Source organism: Bubalus bubalis, chromosome 9, assembly GCF_019923935.1.
Source record: "Bubalus bubalis isolate 160015118507 breed Murrah chromosome 9, NDDB_SH_1, whole genome shotgun sequence".
NCBI classification, from domain to species: Eukaryota; Metazoa; Chordata; class Mammalia; order Artiodactyla; family Bovidae; genus Bubalus; species Bubalus bubalis.
Genome location: NC_059165.1, coordinates 14,146,485 through 14,170,814, shown reverse-complemented (window position 1 = coordinate 14,170,814; position 24,330 = coordinate 14,146,485). Strand labels below are relative to the sequence as shown.

Genomic DNA, 24,330 nt, shown 5'->3' with positions numbered 1-24,330 from the left:
ATATGAAGGCAGTGGGAAAATGGCAGGAAATGGAATCTGATATGTGAAAAAGCAGTATAATATAATGTATAAAATAATGTACATAGATCCAGTATATTAAATATTACTTCAGTTAAAATGTGTACAGGAAACATCTTGGTAGGAAATATACCCATGATGCTTTTATTGTTTGAGTTTAGATGATTTTTCTTTACTCCCCTTTTATCTTTTAATTTAAAAACTGTATTCCCCACTTTAAAGTGGGGAAGAAAACTTACATCATAAACAGCTGCAAACCTTATTTAGATTTGTTTGAAACCACTTACTGTAACGTAATTGTTTTGTTTATTCATCCATTAATGCACCAAGTATCTCTTGAGTACCTACTAGGAACATTGTTCTAGGTCCTGAGAGATTAGCAGTAAACAGTAATGCTCATGGGGTTATAGTCTAATAAATATTAAACCTTAAGATGCTTAGAAGCATACCCTTCACTATTGTTTTAAATTCACATCTTCATTGCCAACTTTAAAGGACGTTTCCTGGCTAGTAATTTTAAAGGTTGCAGTCAACTTTTGTAGTAATATTTTTAAGGTTGCCTTTTTTTTTTTTTTTAGCTTCTTATTAATCGCACATTAATTGAAGTCATTCCATATAAATTTCTAGCAGTTCTGTCAGCATTAAAATGTAATGGTAGGGGTTCACAAAGTACGCTATCAGCTTTCTGTTATTTTAAGTCATTATTTCTTATTTGTGCCTAATGAGACATCTGTCCTTCCCTAATGTTTATTTAGCTATCTTTGAATTATGTGACTTTTTAAAATGGCTTTGTGTGTCCTTTCTTAGGCTGTTAACATAACCAAAGACAAAAGGCTGAGAGGGAACACATTTTATATGCTAATAGATCGTTTACTTACTGTCTGCCCTGCGCCACACCCTGCACACACTCCCAGCGTGAACTTGGGAGCCAGTTGAGTGCATGGATGCCATGCACACTTTCTCTCTGGGCCTTGAACACTTACGAATCCCTCTTTAGCTGGCTCACAATACCTATATATCCTGAAGTCTCAACGGTGATGTCATTTCTCCCAAGAAATCTCTCCTAACCTTCCCTCGGGGCTGAAGCACTTCTACCCTGTTCTCCTACAGAACGCCACGTTTTCTTTTTCCATCAACAGCATGTGTATGGCACTCTACTCACCTGGTCACGTTGGGTTGTAGGATCCAGGAGAGCAGGCACATGTACCGTGTTTACCATTAAATAAAGACTTGTTAAGTGAATAGGTGGTGATCTTTGGTAACATGAACACGACTGCCCTGGGAGGCAGACATTTAGTTTCTCGGTAGAAATAATATAAGTATTTTAAAATATAAAATAATAATATATAATATTATTATATTATTTATTATATCATAATATTAATATATAACTTAATAATATAATATTTTTAAATATAAAAATAATACCATATTAACTTCGAAACATAGTATTCATTTAATGCTTTTCTTTGCCTAACCTCTCTCTCTCTCATTTTGTGGTCTGTATTAGGTGTCATCAATCTCACAGAAGAAGTGCAGTGGATCAAGGTCAACACCAACATGACTGGCTATTACATTGTCCATTACGCAGATGACAACTGGGAAGCACTGATCAAACAGCTGAAAATAAATCCTTATGTGCTGAGCGACAAAGATCGAGCCAACCTCATCAACAACATCTTTGAACTTGCAGGGTAGCGTATGCTTGGCTTGGGTCTAATTTTGTTTCTTTTTTTTTGAAATAAGTGTTCTTGAGGAAAAGGACATTTAAGAAAAGCAATTGAAAAGAACTAGCATGTATTGCCTGGTAGGTATAATTCATTTTGGAGAACTGAGAAGATAGAAGACATATCCCTTGTCTATCTAGAAACATCAGCACAAGCATATTGAACAGTTATATAATAAGATTTAAATCATGTTTCAAGACTGTAGATACTGACAAGCACAACACATAAATTTGCTGAATAAATGGATACAGAATTTCAGGGTTTGCTTTACTCACGAGAAAACTCTTTTCAAGAAGCCAGTGTTTTCAGCATCAAGCTTAGTGCTCATAAATCGGTATGAGACATGTCTTGAGAGCTGGCATACCACTCACCTCCCCAGCTGCCCCCAAGCTACACAAGCCCAGAATGGCAGTGACCTCATGTACCAATGCCCTCTGAAGAGGAAGATCACCGACTTAGGTCCTCAGTGGGTCTAGACACACAAAGAAAAGAAAGAAAGTGAAGTCACTCGGTTGGTTGTGTCCGACTCTTTGCGACTCCATGGACTCTAGCCCACCAGACTCCTCTGTCCATGGGATTCTCCAGCCCAGAATATTGGAGTAGTTAGCCTTTCCCTTCTCCAGGGGACCTTCCTGACCCAGGGATCGAACCCGGGTCTCCCACATTGTGGGCAGACGCTTTAGCCTCTGAGCCACCAGGGAAGCCCAAGGAACAAGGAAGCCCAAGCACCAGGGAACACCGTTCCTTCTGACGGCTCTTGACCTTCCTGTTACATGGTGACCTCACACCATCTCAGCCATCGATGTGATTTCTGTCAAGTGGTTAATTTTTTAAAGGTGTGCACTAGAAATTCACAGTGGCCCTCACCTGAACAAGTTTGACAAAATTCCCATACAAATAACAAATTACTTTCTAATTCAAATCCTCTTTCTGCCACCTGATCAATTTAAGTAACTAATGATAAGTAAAACTGGCACGCTTCATCATTTCTCATCTAAAATGTTATGATACTTTTCCTGAATTGGTAGCCATTTACAGGTGACTTATAGAACAAAGAACTGAGCTGTTGCTCATCTTTCTCCTGAAAGGCGTCTTTAACCATGAGTTGCACACGCGAAGTTAATCAAAGATATTTAGTCTAATTTTACAGAATATTGGGCTTCTCTGGTGGCTCAGATGGTTAAAGAATCTGCTTGCAATGCGGGAGACCTGGGTTTGATCCCTGGGTTGGAAAGATCCCCTGGAGAAGGGAATGGCTCCCCACTCCAATATTCTTGCCTGGATAATTCCATGGACAGAGGAGCCTGGCAGACTGCAGTCCACAAGGTTGCAGAGTCAGACACTTTGCAACTTTCACTTCACTTCACTGAAGACTATGGAGCCATAGGATACCTACCACTCAAAGCTTAAATTTTAGGTCTTCAGGATTCCCGCTCCCCCATCTAGCCATAGTTTCTCTCTCGGCATGCATACTTTTTTGGCATATTTACTTTTCTGACATATTTACTTTTTTTGTTCTTTTACCCATTAGCCTAGGCAAGGTGCCTCTTCAGAGAGCTTTCGATCTGATTGATTATCTTAGAAATGAGACGTACACTGCACCCATCTCTGAAGCCCTGTTCCAGACAGAACTCATCTATAACCTCCTTGACAAACTCGGGCACGTGGATCTGGCCTCAAGACTGGTGGTAAGTCTGCCTTTTTGCCAAGTTCTCTTTGTTGCTTGCCTGTACTGTTGTTATTCATGTGCCATTCAGCAGTCACAGGCTGAAAAAGCAGTTATATTCCATTTTCATCACTTTCCTGGTGCTGATATCTTAACTTGGAATCAACATGTCGTTTCTCACCATGAGGAGCTGATAAAGCATGACGTATTCTTGTCTGAATATCAAGGTATATAGACTTCTGACACTGAAAGCAAAATGAGGTCACATGAAAAGAAAAATTTCTCCATCCAACTCTTGGTTTATTTTCATATAATAAATGTTTGAAATAGGCCCTTTTGCGAAGTAGGGCTCCCCATTAATTTCCTGGTGGTCATTATAAAATGACACCTATGTTTGTACTGGGACTATTTGGTTTTGGGGGTCCTCACTGATAACTATCTTATTAAGGATGGTGATGCTGGTTAATATAAGTTTCTTTGCAAAGCATTACCGGTTTTGGAGACTGTTTTACCTTTTTTAAAACCAATTGCCTGGTCTTAACAGTTGTTATTTTAGACACTTTTGGTATTAAATTTTCACTGTGTATTTAAAAGCTTGAGAAGGAGTGACGAATTCTTTGTCTTATCTAATTCTCTGAATCACATTCAGACAACAAGGTTTGCTTTGCCAACCAGTCAGGTTTTCCAAAGAGCAGGCAAAAGGCAGCTTTCAGGAAAAAGGTGATGGGCCAGGAATTAGAATAAGTCTTTTAGAACTTTGGCATCCTCACGGGTAAAAGGAAGGGGCTAGATTTCACCTTAAAAAAAGAAAATCCTCTTTTCTGCTGTCCTACTGTGCATCCCTGTAATTCTCAGTGACGGGGAGGGAGTACAGGGCAGGGGGCCATACAGAGCTTGAAAAGCCCCTTCCTTACAAGTTTCTGATCTGACCTGCAAGGAGCCACCCCTGCTCCCTACCCGCAAGTGAGATGCTTCAGTTAGATGATTTCTGAGGTATCGTCTGATTACCAAGATTTTTGTCATTCTTCTATTTCATAAGGCTTTCAACTACCAACCTTAATAAAAACCAGCGCCTGGAATGTGACCTGGCCCATAGTGACACTCAGTAAATGTGGGCTGAATGAGTGAGTGGAACATACGAGAGCAAGTGCACTTCAGCGCTTACTGTACCCTGCACACCCTGCTTAGTGCTTAATGCAGATAACCTTGTTTAACTCGCACACAGCAGCAGATTTCTACCCTCATTAACACAGATGAGACTGAAGGACTTCTCCAAAGTCACTTGCCTCGTGAATGATGAAGCTGAAGACTCAGGCCCAGATCGCTTTCACACCAGACCCTCCTCTTTGTGTTACAAGGCCGTATTTTCATGTGTTCTAGCTTGTCATCTATCAGAGGATACCCTTTTATTGGAAGAATCAAAGCTGCTTCTTGCTATATTTTCCCCTTTTTTACACCGATATTTTAAATTAAAACAGTTTGAAGGCTTACTAAACTTCATGATGGCATAAGTCCCTCTTCTGCCTCTCTCCATTAATGTGTTGAGGGCCTGGTGTCAGGAGGCATTTGATAGTTAATTCAGGCTGGCTGTGTGCTGAAAGCTCAGATGCTGAACTCAATTCCAGCAGTTAGATCTTTTGAATATCTCTGCATCTCAAATGATGATTCCCAGTTTGCCGGGCAGGTATGTGTTTACTCAGGACGTGGCAGAACATACCAGTCCATGAGACTGGTGGTTAGAGAATTGGAACAGGAGGCTTAGTGTGTGTTTATGAGACCTTTTACCATTGTACGTCTTCATGCACTTGACTGGCATGACAGTTAAAAGTTATGGTGAATTAAAAGTTATGACAGTTAAAAGTCATGATGGCTTTAATTCAGGAACAAGAAATTCTCTCTCTAAAATTCTTGTTCTGATCTTAGGGCATTCGAGTAGGATCAGAATTCTCAAGATATAAATTTGACCCACTGTAGATGAGACTGGAATGGCAGAACCTTCTGAGACCTTGGATCCAATCATCAAGTAGTAGTTGTCATTAAGACTGATGACAAATTAATTTTTTAAGTTAGTGTCATGAGAGCATTGTGTGCATTTATTGGTCATTTTGTTATTTAGGCTACACAGACCCGTGTAACACATATTACCTATATATCACATTTTGTGATGTCTGCTCTGATATGTGATGGCTGGAATCTGGAGGCATATTTGAATTGTGTCAAATTGTTCACATCTGATACTAAAATCTGATCTCAGCCATATTCCTGTTTCATCACTTATAACTCTCGTTCTTTTACATATGAGGAACTGGTGGGATAAACCTTTTGTAATAAAAGTTGACACTTCACTTTTAAGAAGCTCAGCTGACCCAAGAAAGAACTCCCTGGGAACATCAGTGTAAAATTAAAGCAGTAAATCAAAATGTAATAAATAACATAAGGGCCAGCATCTTGCCCTGTTTTATTTTTAAAGTCATCCTGTGTCATTGTTGTTGCATTTTACTGCATGTACGTACATTGTATGACTCATCAATTTATTCCCTCTCCCTACCATCTTCACTTTATGAAATCAGAGGATTGAATTCTGATACCTAATGGGTTTAGATTTCAAAAAAATTAATGTAGAATAATGAAAAAACAGGTTGAATTTTACTTATAAAAGGGAAAGATGATTTGAAGCACTTGCTGTGGTCTATTAACATTAAAAAAATAACCTCGATTACTTACAAAAATATTGAAATATTGAATAAATTAAAATATTGAATTACTTACAAAATATTGAAATTTTTAATTGAAATTTATAATTGAAAATTTCTAAAAACAGAACTATTATTTTTTAAATGAAGTCATTTATGTTATCATTTGATTTTTTTTTTTTTTTTTTTTTGGCTGCACTGCATAGCTTGCCAGACCTTAGTTCCCCGATCGGGGCTCAAATCTGGGGTCTGGCAGTGAAAGTGTTGAATCCAAGCCACTGGACCACCAGGGAATTCCCCTGAAATATATTTAAAAATCAACAGTTTGGGGACTTCCCCTTGACTCTTGGGTATGGGCCGTAAGTAAGAAAGTTACACCCCATAACTGCAAAGGAGTAAATGCCCAGGAATTGGCTACAGCATCACTTGAGGTTTCCCTCGCTGCCAGTATTTTGAAGTGCCATTTTCCCCACTGCTTTCTTTGTTTTAGTATAAACTCTCAAGAGTGGTTGCCATTTTTCTCCACTGAGTTGTTGTTGTTGTTGTTAATGGTTTTGCAAGTATGGGGGGTTTCTTTTTTGTGTCTCATTCTTCCTTTGTTTCTGTTTGACAGTTATGAGTAGCTTGTCACTCTTTCATTTGTCATAATGCCATCATGATGCCCGGAGAAGGCAACGGCATCCCACTCCAGTACTTTTGCCTGGAAAATCCATGGATGGAGGAGCCTGGTGGGCTGCCGTCCATGGGGTTGCGAGGAGGCAGACACGACAGAGCAACTTCACTTTCACTTTTCACTTTCATGCATTGGAGAAGGAAATGGCAACCCACTCCAGTGTTCTTGCCTGGAGAATCCCAGGGACGGGGAAGCCTGGTGAGCTGGCGTCTGTGGGGTTGCACAGAGTCGGACACGACTGAAGCGACTTAGCAGCAGCAGCAGCATCGTGATGCCACTGAGGTCAGGCCAGCGGAAGACAGCGTGTGTGGTGCAGTCACGGGCACACTGCAGGGGCGCCCACACTCCTGTTAGCTTCCGTGCACCGTCAGTCAGCGTGGCAAGTAGCCTTTCCCACCACTTCACACCCTCCCGTGACTGCAAGCCTGCGCACATTCCACAGGGCGTCTGTTTGCTGTTTCATTGCCTTTGAAACAAGCAAACAGAAGGGAGTTGACCTGTTATCACAAACTTCGCATCCTTCTTCTTATACGGAGGCTTTTTTCAAAACCATTCTCATAGTCAGCTCCACAAGAGACTTACTCAGACCTCAGAGAAAGGTCTGCTGAAAAAAAAGACCTCAGCAATTTAAAACTTTCCTACTAGGACTCATTTTAAGTACCGACAGAGGCACTCTAGAAGAACAGTATGCTCTGTGAAGAATTAGAACTAGTTTGGAGGGCAGTTAAGAGGTGTTGTACACGGTCATCTATGGTGCTTGAAATAAGACCGGTCGTGGTAGAGTTCCAATACCAGTGACAGAAAACCCTCTTGTGCCAAGAACACTGCGAGAGGGGATGTCTGTAAACTGGTTTCATTTTGATCCTCCTCATTTGTTGCCATGAAAGTTATCTAAAAAATACCTATAAGCATTTTTATATTAGGATTTTGGTGACATTCACAAATGCATATTTTACATGGTGATTTTTAAAGCTCCCTGTGCCCTCTTTTCCTTCCCTCCAGCACAGCTTGGAGTATGGAAATAGTTCCATACATTATGAACAGCTTTCATGCTTTTGTCATGGGAGATGAAAAAGAAATGAGAGATCTGTTGATTTCTTAAAACCATTGTTGTTGTTTTAGTAGCTAAGTCGTGTCTAACTTTTTTTCGACTCCATGGACTGTAGCCCACCAGGCTCCTCTGTCCATGGGATTTCCCAGCCAAGAATACTGGAGAGAGTTGCCATTTCCTTCTCCAGGGGATCTTCCCGACCCAGGGGTAGAATCCGTGTCTCTGCATTGGAGGCGGATTCTTTACCACTGAGCCACCAGGGAAGCCTTAATACCATAAATACTTATTTAAGAATGAGATCTCAGTCAGAGGTAATTATAACAATGGACTTTAATTGTAGATGATTTTACTGAATAACTGGTAATTTTCTTAAGTGTGATAAGGTATTGTGGTTGCATAGGAGAATGTCCTTATTTCTGAGACTTGCATGCTCAATTATTTATAAATGGAATCTCATGATATCTGTAACTTGCGTTCATATGGTTGAACTAAAACCAGAAAAACCAAGTGTGTGTATATTTGTGTTATACACAAATGTAAGAGTATTAACAAAACAGTGACTCTAACATATGGCTATTCATTTTACTATTCTTGTGGCCTTTCTGCAGGCTTGAAAATTTTCAAATAAAAAGTTGGGGAAGGAGGAAAAAGAACTATAAACAACCTTTCTTCCCTATAGGCATCATTTTCTTAATTTGATTAGATTAACTTGTTAGAGCATCAAGCTAGATGATACTTTAAATATTCCTTTAAAAATAGATTCAGAAACATTTAAGCACCTACACATTCTATTTTTCTCTCATTGCTTGATGGATTTATGGATGCTAAAGTCACCAGGTCAGGAAGTTTCAGCTTTCTTCCAGCAGTGGTTATAGATGATACTTCTTGGCAGGAAAGCAACTTCTAGCTGAGTATACACAGAAGAAAGGTTCCCTACTGCACAGTCATTAATTCTTTCTGTCCTATGTCATTAAGTCTACCTTGGCTATAGCAGCCTTATCTATAGCCTCAGTGATATTGAATGGTTTCATCCCAACGACATGTGAGCTTCATATGTCAGTTGTTATTTAAATGAGTAATATCTATGTCCCTCCCCCTTTTTTTTCTTTTTTGGGTAAGTGTAGGAAAAAAAAGAGCTCTTGTCCTGATTTTCCCGGTTGCCCTCATTGTTATTACTCTGTTATAATCCATTCGGTCTCTCTAGAACAAGGTATTTAAATTGCTTCAAAGCCAAATCCAACAGCAGACTTGGACTGACGAGGGCACCCCATCTACTCGAGAGCTCCGGTCGGTCTTGCTGGACTTCGCGTGCACGCACAGGCTGGAGAACTGCAGCGCTGCTGCCTTAAAGCTCTTCAATGACTGGATGGCATCCAATGGCACTCAGAGGTGATGTGTGCTTCTCTCTCGCTCCTGTGGGCCCCACGGCATGTAGTGAAACCAGGATCTTCATGTCCTGAATCATAAAGGTTATAAAGCCGAGCGTTAAGTAGGTGAACTCTATGTACGTGATTCTCAAACCAGACTGTTGCTTTAATTGTGATCAAATCCACATAGACTTTAGTATCTTGATTTTTAAGTGTGCAGTTCAGTAGTGTAAGTATATTCACATGGTTGTGCAACGAATCGTCAGAACTTTTCCACCTTGCAAAACTCCCCGTTTTCTCCTCACCCTAGCCCTTGGCAGCCAAGGGATTCTGTAGGAGTTATACTGCTCTAAGTACCTCATATAAGTGAAATCATACAGAAAGTGTCTTTTTGTGCCTGGCTTTCAGTTCAGTCACTCAGTCATGTCTGACTGTTTGGGACCCCAGGCCTCCCTGTCCATCACCAACTCCTGGAGCTTGCTCAAACTCATGTCCATCGAGTCCGTGATGCCATCCAACCATCTCATCCTCTGTCATCTCCTCCTCCTCCTGCCTTCAGTCTTTCCCTGCATCAGGGTCTTTTCCAAGGAGTCAGTTCTTTGCATCAGGTGGCCAAACTATTGGCATTTCAGATTCAGCATCAATCCTTCCAATGAATATTCAGGACTGATTTCCTTTAGAATGGACTGGTTAGATCTCCTTACAGTCTAAGGGACTCTCAAGAGTCTTCTCCAACACCACAGTTCGAAAGCATCAATTCTTCAGCATTCAGCTTTCTTTATAGTCCAACTTGCACATTCATACATGACCACTGGAAAAACCATAGCTTTGACTAGACGGACCTTTGTAGGCAAAGTAATGTCTCTGCTTTTTAATACGTTGTCCAGGTTGGTCATAGACAACCTAATAATGTCCTCAAGATTCATCCATGTTGTAGCAAATGTCAGAATATCCTTTCTTTTTAAGGCTGAGTAACCCGCTGGATGTATATACCACATTTTGTTTTATCTCTTCATCCACTGATAGACATTTAGGTTGCTTCCACCTTCTGGCTCCTGTGAATAATGCTGCTGTGAACACAGGTGTACAAATACCTCTTTGAGACCTGCTTCATTTCTTTCATATCCAGAAGTGGTATCGCTGGGTCATGGGGTAGTTCTATATCTAATTTTACAAGAATCCCCATAATGTTTTCCAGAGGGGCTTTACTGCTTTCCATTCCTACCAGCAGTGTACAAGAGTTCTCCACGTCCTTGACAACATTTATTCTCTGGGCTTTTGATAGCCATCCTCCTAATAGCCTGAGGCTTCAAACGGGTATCTTTTAATTTAGGAATAAAACATAGCAGGTGGCATTAGCAGTTAGTAGAAATGTGTTTTATGATGATTGGTTTTCTCCAGGTTTCTTACTGGTTATATGAGAAAAGATTCAAACACCAGGTGGAGACTTGGGGTGTAGGGTATTGGGGTAACCTGTTGAAGCCCTCTGAGATCTTATTAAGACAGAAGACTGTGCTCCTACCCCTGTTCTCGCCCCTCCTGCTGCATTTGCTGATAGATTTCTACCATGGGACTTATCACGCTGTGTTACGACGTCTGTATTTATCGTTCTGTACTTGATGACGGCCCGTGAGCCTCCCAGCAGGTGACTGTCTCATTCTTCTTCCCTGCTCACAGCGTCCAGCCAGTTGCCTGCCTGGTTCTTTGTGGGTGAGCAGTAACTAATTACTGTATTGAATTCATAAGCTTTTTAGTCGCATCACTAGGAAAGGAGCGGCCATGGGATTAATCATTTTCCTGACAATTAATTATACAGTGAAGACTCTTTAGTATTACCTGCTCAGTCCCCCAAAGCACTGCCCCTAGTCAGTTCTTGTCTTTGTATTCAGTGTTTTTTTCTGGTTGTTCTCATATCAGACCACTTGTCTTACAGCCTGCCTACAGATGTCATGACGACCGTGTTCAAAGCTGGAGCAAAAACTGAGGGAGGCTGGTCATTCCTCTTAAGCAAATACGTCTCTCTAGGCTCTGAAGCAGAGAAGAATAAAATACTCGAAGCTCTTGCCAGCTCAGAGGATGTACGGAAGCTTTACTGGTATGAAGCCACCAAATGAATATGATCTATGGAAACCAAAAACATAAGACCACAGAGCCCCTTGGGAGGGGGGATCCTCCTTTTCCTCCCTTCGCTCACAGGCCAGGCCTGACCTGGGCAGGGTGGTGAGGAGACCCTCGGGGGTTGGGGGGATCCCCCTTTTCCTCCCTTCGCTCACAGGCCAGGCCTGACCCGGGCAGAGTGGTGAGGAGACCCTCGGGGGTTGGGGGGGATCCCCCTTTTCCTCCCTTCGCTCACAGGCCAGGCCTGACCCGGGCAGGGTGGTGAGGAGACCCTCGGGGGTTGGGGGGGATCCCCCTTTTCCTCCCTTCGCTCACAGGCCAGGCCTGACCCGGGCAGGGTGGTGAGGAGACCCTCGGGGGTTGGGGGGGATCCCCCTTTTCCTCCCTTCGCTCACAGGCCAGGCCTGACCCGGGCAGGGTGGTGAGGAGTCCCTCGGGGGTTGGGGGGGGATCCCCCTTTTCCTCCCTTTACTCACAGGCCAGGCCTGACCCGGGCAGGGTGGTGAGGAGACCCCCGGGGGTGGGGGGGATCCCCCTTTTCCTCCCTCGCTCACAGGCCAGGCCTGACCCAGGCAGGGTGGTGAGGAGACCCCACAGGCAGGGGTTCGTCTCAGGGACCAGACCTGTCCCCACAGACGACAGTGCTGTGCCCAGAAGGAACTGGAGGTGCCAAGAGTCACAGCCCTGCTTTCTTCTTAAAAATGTCTTCCTTCCCTTGGCACGTTGTCTTTAATTCCACACCTAGCTTCATTCTTTCTGGGCAAAGGCACGGTTCTATCCCAGCCGTCTCTTTTAAAATGCAGACACTTCAGGAAAAGGTACTACATAAAAGCTTACAGGTTACACCTTTATGTGAATCTGCCAGACTCTTTAATTACTCAGCTGATGACGACCTGGGAATGGAAGGCTCATGTGAGGAAAGAAGGGTAGTGAGTAGGTCTCCCGACAGGAAGAACCAAGGAAAGGCGTTCTGAGTCGCCAAGAGACACTGGAAGCGTCTTGAAAGTCAGTGCCCATAAAGGGGTGAATGGAGGCGCTGGGGTCTTGTCACTTCTCTTGTACAGTTTTGCTCAGATAAATAATAGTGTCCCCGAGATGTCTTCAGCAGCTGCCCAGACCCACTTTCCAAAGGATGCACTGTAAATGGTCATTTTCTTGAAAGTAGTAGCCAGGCTGTAACCCAAGCAAACCGAGAAAAGGCTTTGTTTTTAAATCAGTAATAATTTTGTTTTAGACCAGGAATATGCTGATAAATTTCCACCCTGAAGTCTTTAAACAGTACCTAAGAAATGGAGTAACACATAAAACGACCTCTTGTTCAATCCTTCAGTCTTGTTCTTATCCCCTCCTCTGTTAACACTGTCAGTCCTGGCCTGTGTACTTGCTGCTTTATTCTGTGCCCAGTGTTTTGTGACATTCGTTTTAATGAATGATCAGTCCTTGAGATTTGCCGCAAAGCCTACTCCATTTTTCTTTATAGCTGTGTATTATTCCATAATATGGCTCTATCATAGTTTATCCAACCCATCATGTCTTGATGAGCAGTTGGGGTTTTTTCCTGTTAAAAATATTGCTGCAATCTTTTAGAGGTATGTGTGTTCTCATATGTTTGGAGAAGGAAATGGCAACCCACTCCAATATTCTTGCCTGGAGAATCCCAGGGACAGGGGAGCCTCGTGGGCTGCTGTCTATGGGGTCGCACAGAGTCGGACACGACTGAAGCGACTTAGCAGCAGCAGCAGCAGTGTTCTCATATAAGCAGATATTATCACATAGTAAATGCTTATGTTCAAATGCCTAACTTTTATATTTATTAGCAATAGCTGTGTCCCTGGGGTAATTATATAACCTCAGCTTCTTAAACTATAAAATGAGGATAGATAGTAATGACCTATTTCAAGCATTGTTATTCAGTAATTTAGAACATTATCTAGTACACATATCAGTATCAATTTATTGAGTGCATTCTGAAAAGTATCTTCATTTTTATATGACAGCCCAGTTTAAGAATAATAAGATACCTTCCTACTCAAAGTTTTTAACAGAAAAAACAGTACCAGTTTTCAGAATTATAATAAATTCTACTGGAAATTATATCCTAAATGTCCTTTTTTTCCCCTAAATGTCCTTATTACATCAAGAACAATTTATTACTATGTAACAGTGTATTTATGTGTTTATCTCATTGGTTTTTACTTCATCTAGAAACATGACTAGTTTTCACTGTTAATGAAGCTTAGACAGAACCAAAACTTGTATCTCTTGAATTGCCACAGAGCTTTAATTAGGAGACCGGTATTAATTTAAATTCAGTCATCACTTCATCATGAATAATTATTTTGGAAGCTCAATCTGCTCTGCTCTCCAGGTTAATGAAAAAGAGCCTCGATGGAGATCTCATCCGAACACAGAAGCTGTCGTTTATCATTAGAACGGTGGCCCGGCATTTTCCCGGACACTTACTGGCTTGGGATTTTGTCAAAGAGAACTGGAGTAAGCTTGTACAGAAGTAAGTTTCTCAGACAGTTACTGATTTTCAGTATCTGCAAGCCTTGCATCTGAAAGCAGTTCCCAGGGTTGTATTGGTTCAGAAGAGTCACACTTTGCTGTGAGAGGAAAAAATGCTTCAGTGATAGTTTAACAAACACAGAAACAGTCACATTTGTAAACAGCATTCCTTAATGCGAGTCAATTTAACAGTGGTGTTTGTTTAAGTAATAGTACTGATCAAGCCCAGCCTTGCTCAGCACCAGCTCACTTAGCTTGAGTGAGTGAAGTCGCTCAGTTGTGTCGGACTCTTTGCGACCCCATGGGCTGTAGCCCACCAGGCTCCTCAGTCCATGGAATTTTCCAGGCAAGAGTACTGGAGTGGGTTGCCATTTCCTTCTCCAGGGGATCTTCCCGACCCAGGGATCGAACCCCGGTCTCCCGCATTACAGGCAGATGCTCTACCATCTGAGCCACCAGGGAAGCCAACTCACTTGGCTTGGCCACGGACTATTTCAGAATAGCTGTTTAGTTTCATGTGTTGAAAACACCTCCTTGTTACCAAGGGATCGTTTACAAACTCAGACCCAGCTCAACAGCACAAGTCACTCATTTTTTCCTTTTAAATCAGTAATGACACCTTCTGGGTGTATGATGCTGTTTTTGAGGCAAACATGGGCTGTTAATTTCTCTGGATCTCCTGCCTACTGGGAGAGGTGTGTGTGGGGTGACTCCGATGCAGCAAGCCCCCCATTCCCAGGAGCAGGACTCTACTCTGCCTCGGGCATGTGGAGTTTACAATAAGCATGTCCTTTGCGCTCAGGAACTTGGCCTACCAGCAGCTGACTCATTCTTTTTTGCCTTTTTCCCTTACCTTTGTGTTTCTTCAGGTTCCATCTGGGGTCCTATACCATACAAAGTATCGTTGCTGGATCAACTCACCTGTTTTCAACAAAGGCACATTTATCTGAGGTTGGTTGTATCAAATGATTTTCAGGGAGATTAGGCCATCCCTTTGCCCTCAGGGTGCTCAGTTTTAGTCAGATGGTGGTTTCTCCTGCAAAACCCTATCCCTTCTCTCTGTCTGCCTTCATCAACGCTAATGATCCTGCCCTGGGATTATTTCTAAAGGGTTCATATACAGCAAGGAGGAAAAGTTCTGCTTCCATTCTCAACAGTATTCCATTGTCTCCCATCTGATACGGATGATTTTTTGAATTAAGATCAACATATGCCAAGTTTATTTTTAATTGGCGATTAGACTGTTTTTGAAGAGTTCCATTCAGAGGGTAAAATTAGGCCCCAGGCCTAACTTTAGACTCTACCTTATTTACTGTTACTTGGCCTTTCCACCCTTCCCACTTCAACTCTCACCCCCCCACCCCAGCCCACCCCCCACTTGAAATTTGAAAACTTCATCCTTGTGGGAGTAAGGGGAATTCCTTTTTAAAACAGCTTCACATCAGCATGACCATCACTAACTTAAAGCTTATTTGAAAAGGATATTCAAAGCTGCGGTATGCCTTTCTTTTCTTTTGAAATACTTCTGTGTGCAACTTACAGGTCCAGGCATTCTTTGAAAACCAGTCAGAGGCCACCTTTCGACTTCGCTGTGTCCAGCAGGCTTTGGAAGTCATTCAGCTGAACATGCAGTGGGTGGAGAAGAATCTTAAAACCCTGACATATTGGCTGTAGCATGCACACCTGTACCTCATCACCCGTTCAGAGAGCTTGTTAACTGGGCCTCTGCTGCTTTTGCAAAAGCCAAGGTGAAACCGGGATCGCTGCTGAGTTGTGTGCACTCTTAGGAGTTCTAGTTTGCTCAGGGCCAGTCTGTATTTTTTCATCTGTCTTTTCTGAAATGTCTTTGGGCAGTGTGTAGTTATTTATTACCAAATTATATTCACCTGTATGCCAACCATCTACAAAAACAATGGGTAATTTTTCTACTTTGAAGATATTCAAATGGGGAAAAAAAAATCTGTTTTGCAATTCTGTTCTCGGTTTCTGGTAAATGTCGACACCATGAAATAAGGAAAGAGCTACCACGGGAGCCACCATCTTTGCAGGCTGCTGGTTGCTTAGCCATTTGTTGCTTCTTGTTGATAGATGTTATTTGAATGTGGTTCCAAGTTAGCATCAAAAAGTATAGTAATGAAGTCATCGAATCATGCAGCTGTAGAGAACTGACCTCAGGTGTGCAGATCTACTTATTGGGGGTTTTGAATAATCCTTTCTTTTCTGGAAAAAGTTTATAACTATTATATTTTTTTCTGAAAAATAGTGAGGTGCTACAGAATTTTTAAATTTTTGTTGTAAAGCTAAATAACAAGGCCAAAAGATTAAACTTTCCAAATATTTAACACCTTCTTTTTCATCTTTCAGGAAAATACTTCAAACCGAGTTAGCGTTAATTATTTTACTTATGAATTCCAGTATTCTCCAAATCTCTGTACACCTTCACCACTCCCTGCCGTAGATATCCCTTGTGTTACAAATAAGTATTTCTGCATTTATGGCATTTTTTAAAATACTGGTGTCTCTTATCATGACTTTCTTACCAAGATTTACAGTTTACAGTTTGTTTAAGTTGCTTTTTGGCATGATAGATCACAGACACTTTCTCTTGATCATACCCATTGGGTGGTTTTTCATTTTATATGATAGAGTTGCATATTAGAAGTATATTTTAAAATAGGGCCTTTGAGAAATTGAACATTTTTATTTGAAGTTCACCATAATACCTTAAAGGGATAAAGAGAATGTGGATAGGAATAACTTGATTTAGGTTTATTTTAATATGGTGGGCTTTGAATTTTTTCTACTGTCAGAAACAGTACTTTTCTTTCGTTGAAAAATCAAAGTTTTCTTTTATAATGGCCAAACTAACAGACTATAGGGAATGGCCAAGGAAAGAAAGAAAGAATCCAAAACTATATGGCAATTTTACTCCTTCTAAAGGGGAAATACTGTACTTGAATTTTTTGAGCTATGCAGACTTATACCTAGATTGTTGTGTTTCTTTGATTCTTAGGAGAAAAGCTTTCTTCCTAGTATTTATTGTACTTTCTATTTTGCTTGAAAACACCTACGTACATAAAAAGGGTATTTACCCATTTTTCAGCACTTAAAACACTCCACTGAATCAGACAATGGGAAAGGTCACCTTTTTTTTATTCAGCAGGTATCAAGTGAGAATATATGGAATTATGTATAAAATTATATTTTATTTTATGAAAATATTTTTATATAGCAAAATTGAAAAGACTGGCAATAGAAACTAAAGATAACCTTCTTTAGCCCTAGTGTGTTTTCTCCCAATTTAGTGTTTTCTAAACAGCACTTATCTCTCTATTTTAGAGTAGAAAATACTATTATCTGAGAATCACAGAATCATCTGAAGATGTTTTTTTGAAACTAGGGTGATTGTAGGTCTTTATTACTCTTGTGCTTCAGTAAATGAATGATAATTTAGTTGATATTTGAAAGTGTGTTTTTATATTTTTAGAGTGGGGAAAAATACTAAAATTTTGGAGGATTTTTTGTTGCTGGGTTGTTTTTTTTTTAAACCATATTACTAAAGTCCACTTTGATACAGAGTTTAAACTTTGCTACTTCTCAAAATCATTTAAGATTCTTCGTTTTATCTGCCCATCTTCACATTGTTTCTATAATATTTGTTAGCTCCGCATATGGCAAATCTTGTCTTGAATTATATCATTCTTTCCTGTGAGTGTGTGTGTCTGGAACGGGGTGGGGGTTGTTATAATTAATTTTATCAAAACATGGGCTAAAAAGGAGGTAACTCAAAATCCATTTCTATCTTTGTACTCAAAAGCCATTCATTCCCATAATACCAGATCCGTACCAATTGTATTTTTCATTTACAGGCCTCACCTCAGATTTTCCTGTGAAATTCCAAACTTTTTTAATGTTATGCTATCCCATCTATATAGGGCTTCCAAAAACCAACTCTTAAGTCAGGAATATAAGGTTAAATAATGGCTAGACCGTGTAGTATAATAAGTGTTGTTGAAGCGTTTGAAGTTTTTTCCCCCAGAATTTTATTTCACCATTGTATTTCTGAGAACTCAGATAGAAGCACAGCGGTTCTTTGTTCTATGAGCACACAGATCCATGACCAATTCAGTACTGTCTGACAAGTGTTATATTCATTGCAGAGAGACAGTCGACTTGAATTAATAAAAAGACACATCATCCCATATTATTACGAAAGGCAAAATTGGAAATCTGGAACTGTAGAAGAAAAGCTTAGGCTTTGGAAATCTGAAAGGCTACAAAACTAGAAATCCAAGGAGTTCAGTTTGTTGATATCTAATCGCTTGTTAATACCAACTGATTAGATATATTAAACGGAAGTAGTGTCAGCAGCTACCATAAGCTTGTGCCTTGCTCCATCTTGTTTGATATGAATCTCTTTAAGTGAAATTGTGTTGTTTGCCACTGTTTTGGTGTTCACGAACTTTCTTACTGTTGCAGGTTCCACTTAACACTAATGTTCTTCACCATTCGTGTTCTCACATGTACTTTAGCCACAGTGGGAACAGAGCTGTCAGAAGAGTTCTGGGTATATAGAGGATACTGAGCCACATCAGTCTTCCTGGGTGCAGAACAGAATCCTTTCTGAACACTGGAAAGGAAGAAATAAAAGTTAAGTGCTGAGTTTGTTGGATTACAGATAGCCTGTTCCTGAGTTGGCTTTTGAGCATCTACTCAATCTAAGGCACATAGAAAGATAATCTGTAGTCAGGTTGCTGAATATTTACATAATCCTCATGTATGTCATGGGGGTGCAGGGAAGGTGTATGCATCTCAGGAGATGTGCAGACAGCAATTTCTGGGCTGAGTTTGCAAAACAAGACCTGAATTTCATAGGTATGATGTAGTTCTTCTCCCCTTTGCCTTTTTTTAAAAAATTGGAATTAACTCTTTTCTTCCTCCCTTACCTCCCCATTTGTATTTTATAAAGCCTGTGTGTTCACTTTTGCTGGGTTTTGCTTTCTTTTATTTTGTGCTTCATTTTCTTCATTGGCAACTAAGTACCAAATGAAAAGTGGAAGTCCGAAAGTATGATAAACCTCCTCTTCTCCCCTTCCCTTGTTGCCTACGTGGGCAACAGCTCATAGAATAGTTGATTGATTTCTTTGAGGGTTCTTTAGGGGAATATACTTTTTAAATGTATGCATGTGTTTTGATGTTTTTATATTCTTTCATCTTAGTATAGTTTATCCTGATGAAAAATGAAAGAGACATTGTCCTGTGAAATCTCTTCTAGCCTTTCAATTTTTCCTGCCTGGGCAACAGCTACAGAGTAGTTACTTGATTTCCTTCTTTGGAAGGAGATGGCCATAGTGGGAGAAGAGCAGAGTATGTGCTTTTTAAAATATATCCAAATCACTATTTTGTGGGTGTTTGATTTTGTATTTCCTTCATCCTCCTCACGGATAAGTAGAGATCTAATGAACTGTGAAGGTCCCAAAGTATGACGAATGTCTTATCTACCCCTCTACTTATTGCCTGTATGGACATAAGTGAGTAGTTATAGTTTCTGTTGTTTTGATCTAGTCTGTTCTTGAGGGCAGAGATGGGGGAGGGTTGTATATTCTTTTATTCAAGTGTATATAAATGTTATGCTACTTTTTAATATTTCATTTTAGGTGTGTTCCTTTGCATGAATGCATATGTACTTAATGAAAACAGAGATTCAGAGTATGACAGATCTCCTCTTCCCTTTTCCTTACTGCCTTTTTGGGCAGTAGCTAGAGTAGTTTTTGTTTTGTGAGGTGGAAGACAGTGGGTATGTACTTAATGTATATAAATAAATCTATAACTTTGTATTATAACTAATCATTTCGTACTACGTCCTTTTCATAGGATGTGAAAGTACCTAATGAGACGTGGAGGTCCACATGTATGACAATCTCCTCTTGACCCCTTCCCGTGTTGCCTGAGAGGGCAATGGCTAGTAGAGTAGTTGATTAGTTTCAGGGGCTCTTTTGTGGGTATTAGGGTAAATGCTTTTAAAATATATACTCATGTTTTTTACTTCCTTATTATAGTATTTCATTTGGTACCCAGCCCTTCACTTGGGGGCTTCCCTGATGGCTCAGCTGGTAAAGAATCTGCCTGCAATGCAGGAGACCTGGGTTTGATTCCTGGGTTAAGATCCCCTGGAGTGTGGAATGGCTCCCCACTCCAGTAATCTGGCCTAGAGAATTCCATGGACAGAGAAGCCTGGCAGGCTACAGTCCATCGGGTCGCAAAGAGCTGGACACAACTGAGTGCCTTTCACTCACTCACTCTCCTTCACTTGGACTGGTAGGTTGCTAATGAACCACAGAGTTCTGGATATAGAGCAGTCTTCTTTCCCTTTTTATCCGTGTAGTCAATAATTTTAAAGTAGTTTGGCTTTTAGAATTTTGCAGGGGACGGGGCTGGGAAGGGACTGAGGCGGAATATATTCTTTTGAAATCTGTATATATGCAGTGTTTGTTTCAATATCATGTTATTCCATTTTGTACTTATCCCTTGCTTGGATGTATAGGTCCCTAACGAGATATGGCGGTATGGATGTAGGAAAATCTTCTGTCTTCCCCTTTCCTTGTCGCCTCTGTGGGTAATATTTGTAGAGCAGTCTAGATTATTTTTACCTCTATCACTCTCTTGCCTGGGAGCGTAGGGATATGTACTTTTTAAAATGTATATAAATGTTTGTGTTCCTTTTTTTTCTGTTACTTCATTTTGTACCTAAACCTTTGCATGGATTCTTAGGTACATGATGAACATTAAGGTTCATTCTATGAAAAAAACCTCCTCTTCTCCCCTTCCCTTATTGCCTGTGTAGGCAATGACTAGTAGTGTAGTTTTTTGAAGAATTTTTTGCGGGGCGCAGAGCGGTGAAGGTTTTCTGGGTTTGCTTTTGTGTGTGTGAATAAACGTTTGCTGCATTTATTTGTGCTTTCATTTCAAGCCTAGTGTCTTTTTTTGACTCCTAAATATCAAATATAATGCAGAGGTCCAGATCGGGGTGTAATAAATCTTCCCCGCCTTTCTCCTGTAGCCTGTGTATACCGGTGGTATAGGAGTACTTGAGGATTTGGTTTTCTGTTGTTTGTTTTTGAGGTTTTTAATGGGGGATGAGCTTGTTAGGCAAGATATATAAATTTTTAAATGTATACAAGTGTTTCTGCCTCTTTTGGTGTTCATTTCATCTTGAATCCAGTCTTTTGCATGACTCTTTTGGAACTTTATGAAAGTTTGATTCTATGAAAGATCTTCCTGCTCCCTTTCCCTCACTGGGCAATGGCAGAAGAATAGATGTTTGGCTTCTGCTTTTGGAGAGGTAGGGATGGGAGAGGTGTGTGTGTGTGAGTACACATATATATACTTTTTTAATGTATAAATGTTTGCTACATTTTGTGTGTTATTTCATTTAGTACCCAGTCCTTTGCTGGGATCTGTAGGTACATAATGAAACATGGAGGTCCAGATGTATGATAAATCTCCTCTGCTCCCTTCCCTGACTGCCTACATGGGCAATAGTTCAACAATTTAGGATCTTTTTTTTTTTTTTTTTTTTGGAGGGAAAAATTATTGGGTGGGTAGTAGTTAGTGGGAAGGGATGGGGTATGCCCTTTTTAAAAGTGTATATACATGTTTCCATGTTACTGATTTTATACCTAATCCTTTGGGTGGATGTCAAGTTACCAAATGCAAACTGAGGAGACGTGTATGACAGCCTCCCCTTCTCCCCTTCCCCTTGTTGCCTGTGTGGTAACAGCAAGTAGAAGGGTTGTATGTTGTTGGCTTGTTTTATAGAGATTTATATTTTTGGCGGGGGAATATTCTTCATGAGTGTTTTCGTTTGTTGCTGTATTCTGTGTTTAGTCCTTCACATGGCTATGTAGGGAACTGGTGAAAATTGACTCCCCTGATGAGCAGCGCACTTTCTTCCTTTCCCACATATCTGCTCCTTCAGCTGCAGCCAGTATACTCACTATTTTGTGGCTGTTTTTATCCTCTCAGATATATGCCTTTAAAGATGTACATGGATACATGCACATATATGATTTGCTTCTTTTCTTCCCCCATTATTTTCCTTTAATAGTCCCTTGCAGGGCTCTGAGTGCATCTTTCCTTTAATAGTCCCTTGCAGGGCTCTGAGTGGATCTAACAAAAAATGTCCCACCAGATCCTTGCCATCTGAGCTAAAGGTGTAGCACTGAGGTGGGGTAACCAATGGCACCAGGCAGGTAGCCCGTAAGATGAGAGAAGACACTTGGATACGGTTGAGTTGTGAGAGCTAATCACATCTAGTAGGTCTCAGGTTGACTCACACTGAATGAAATGGTAGGAAGGGAGGGACCTGTTCTTTGGCAATTACAGAGAGTCAAAAAGACAATACTTCAGGTGTGGTTAAATTTTTTTTGCTGTTCATCTCTCAGTGGCACTCATTCAAACTCATTTGAAGACCCTTGAGAGTAGCTCCTTTCTGAGGCCCTGGATTCTGGCTCAGTTGGCTACAGTTCCATCAGTTACATATTCTTCTGTACTCGGTAGAAATCATTTTGGGTTTTGGAGTGAATCTTTTGAGTTATTGCCATCATTCTAGTAAATGACAACATGGGCCCCAAAACTAATCCAAGAAGAATTGGGGTGGCAAGCTCTTTGACTCCCAACACCTTGCACATGGGAGGGCGAGTTGGCCCTTTCCTCCCCAGAGCTCTTCTGTGTGGCTGCATCTGTCTGCTCTCCCTTCTCCACTAGCTGGACCATTCCTGTTCATTTCTCCTTTTTGTCTTCAGTGCTTGCGCTGTTAGCTGTTATCTTCAAGTGTCCTCGGAAATGTGAGCCCATGTTGCCTCTTTGGCTCTCTGTCTTTGCATGCATTTCACACATCCAGACCTGTGTGTTAACTTTCAGCATTCTTCAGTGATATTTCACACTGACTGTTCATCCACCACATGGTAAATGTCACGACTCAGTATTTATCTGTTGCAAAGAAAATGCATGTGGAAAATCCATCCATCCCTCTCTTCCCTTCCTTCTGAGCTTCTGAGCACTGTTTTTTTTTGTTCTGAAATGTATAACCAATATAATGCTGAAGATTTGCCATACTGTTATAGAAACATTGAATGGTAGGACTCCTAGAAAATTTGCAGAGACGTTATTCACCATATCAGACTCTCAGGTTCTAGTGATGAAAACTTTGCTTATACTTTGCTGTTACTTATACCTGCTGCTGTACGGAAAATAAAAGTTTATTCATGCCACATTTAACTTTGACCATAAATAAAAGGCAGCATCTTTTTGGAGTTAGTCATGGTCATATTTAGTGGTATTTCTCAACAGTTCTTAATTTGAAATACTTCAAAGGAAGTAAAGGTCAGGGCTTAGCTGAATGAAATGCTCCAGAACTTGAAGTGTAGAAAGCATCAGTACAGTAACATATTCATGTGTATAAAGTGGCAATCACAGCACAATTGGAACATTTGCATTAATCAACAAACTCACATTGAGACAAAACTGAATCTTACAGCTTTCTTGATTAAAGCCAAGTGTTCCATGTTGCTGTGAAGAATAGTCTCTCAAACACTTTGAAAAGTAGTTACTTCAAAATTTGTGAAGGTATCACATTTTTGTATTTAAACACTTACAGAGATCTCCAATTTCTTGAATCTGAGCTTGTGGGTAGGATTCTAAATTTGTATCATAATCTTGTCTTTTGTGAAAGATTTTGAAAATAGTATGTATATATATAATATTATATATGCAAATTGTGTTTTGTCACTTGTAAAGGGAAAAGGCTTATTTTTCTTTATACTTCTGATACCTTGTTTTGCATATGACCAGCACTGACTGAAAGGCATGTGTACCTGCAAACACTGTTGCTTTTTTTGTGAAATAAAAATAAAAGTATTTAAATATAAATATTGTGTAGACCATTTTCACTTTTAAAAAGTACATATAAAGTGGTTTATGATCTCAGCTGTACCAGAACAGGAACCGTATTCATTGTCTTTTGCAGCGTTTCCTATCTCACCAGTGCTCCAGTATCTTTACTGCATGTAACTCAAGGGTTCACAGACTCATTAGTGCCACGTTGGACTGTCCTGGGTATTGTATGATGATTACCAACATCCCTGGTCTCTAATGCAAATAGCAACTCCACTACCCCCAGTGAGACAACCAAAAATGTCTCCAGACACTGCTAAGCACTCACTGGGGTGGAGTGGGGTTAAAGTTATCCGTGGATGCGCTCCATGTAGGGGAAGTCTTTTAGAATGAAATGATTCTCATAAATACACAGGTCACTTGAGTAGCCATTTGGTCAGATCTACTATAAGAAGTTCCTTGTTTTAATTCCCATAAATATTCTTGGGAGAGAACTGAGAATATCTTAGGCTCTTAGGTGTTGGAATTAGAACCAGTATTCTTCTATATAAATTGTTAGCACTTAAAGTTAGGCATTTTAAGGCAAATAGAGTTTGGGGTAAAAGAACTGAGACA

General features: G+C 40.5%; 1 protein-coding gene and 1 long non-coding RNA gene across 5 annotated transcripts in view; one reads left to right on the top strand and one right to left on the bottom strand.

The window, feature by feature from the left end:
* LOC102393847 (leucyl and cystinyl aminopeptidase) overlaps positions 1-23,751 on the top strand; it is a 104,185-nt gene extending 80,434 nt beyond the window's left edge. For all 4 annotated transcript variants that reach the window (XM_006064453.4, XM_044947285.2, XM_006064452.4 and 1 more), the window contains 7 exons: positions 1,529-1,712; positions 3,277-3,433; positions 9,033-9,217; positions 11,129-11,290; positions 13,682-13,822; positions 14,691-14,772; positions 15,364-23,751. In XM_006064453.4, coding sequence (XP_006064515.1) covers positions 1,529-1,712; positions 3,277-3,433; positions 9,033-9,217; positions 11,129-11,290; positions 13,682-13,822; positions 14,691-14,772; positions 15,364-15,495 — 1,043 coding nt within the window. In that variant the 3' untranslated portion in view covers positions 15,496-23,751. The remainder of the gene's footprint in view (positions 1-1,528; positions 1,713-3,276; positions 3,434-9,032; positions 9,218-11,128; positions 11,291-13,681; positions 13,823-14,690; positions 14,773-15,363) is intronic.
* LOC123334976 lies at positions 13,785-15,491 on the bottom strand. Its single transcript, XR_006553148.1, has 3 exons — positions 15,362-15,491; positions 14,675-14,742; positions 13,785-13,919 (listed from the first exon to the last, which is right to left on the bottom strand). It is a non-coding gene; the product is annotated as an uncharacterized LOC123334976 (long non-coding RNA).
* Positions 23,752-24,330: the final 579 nt, after the last annotated feature.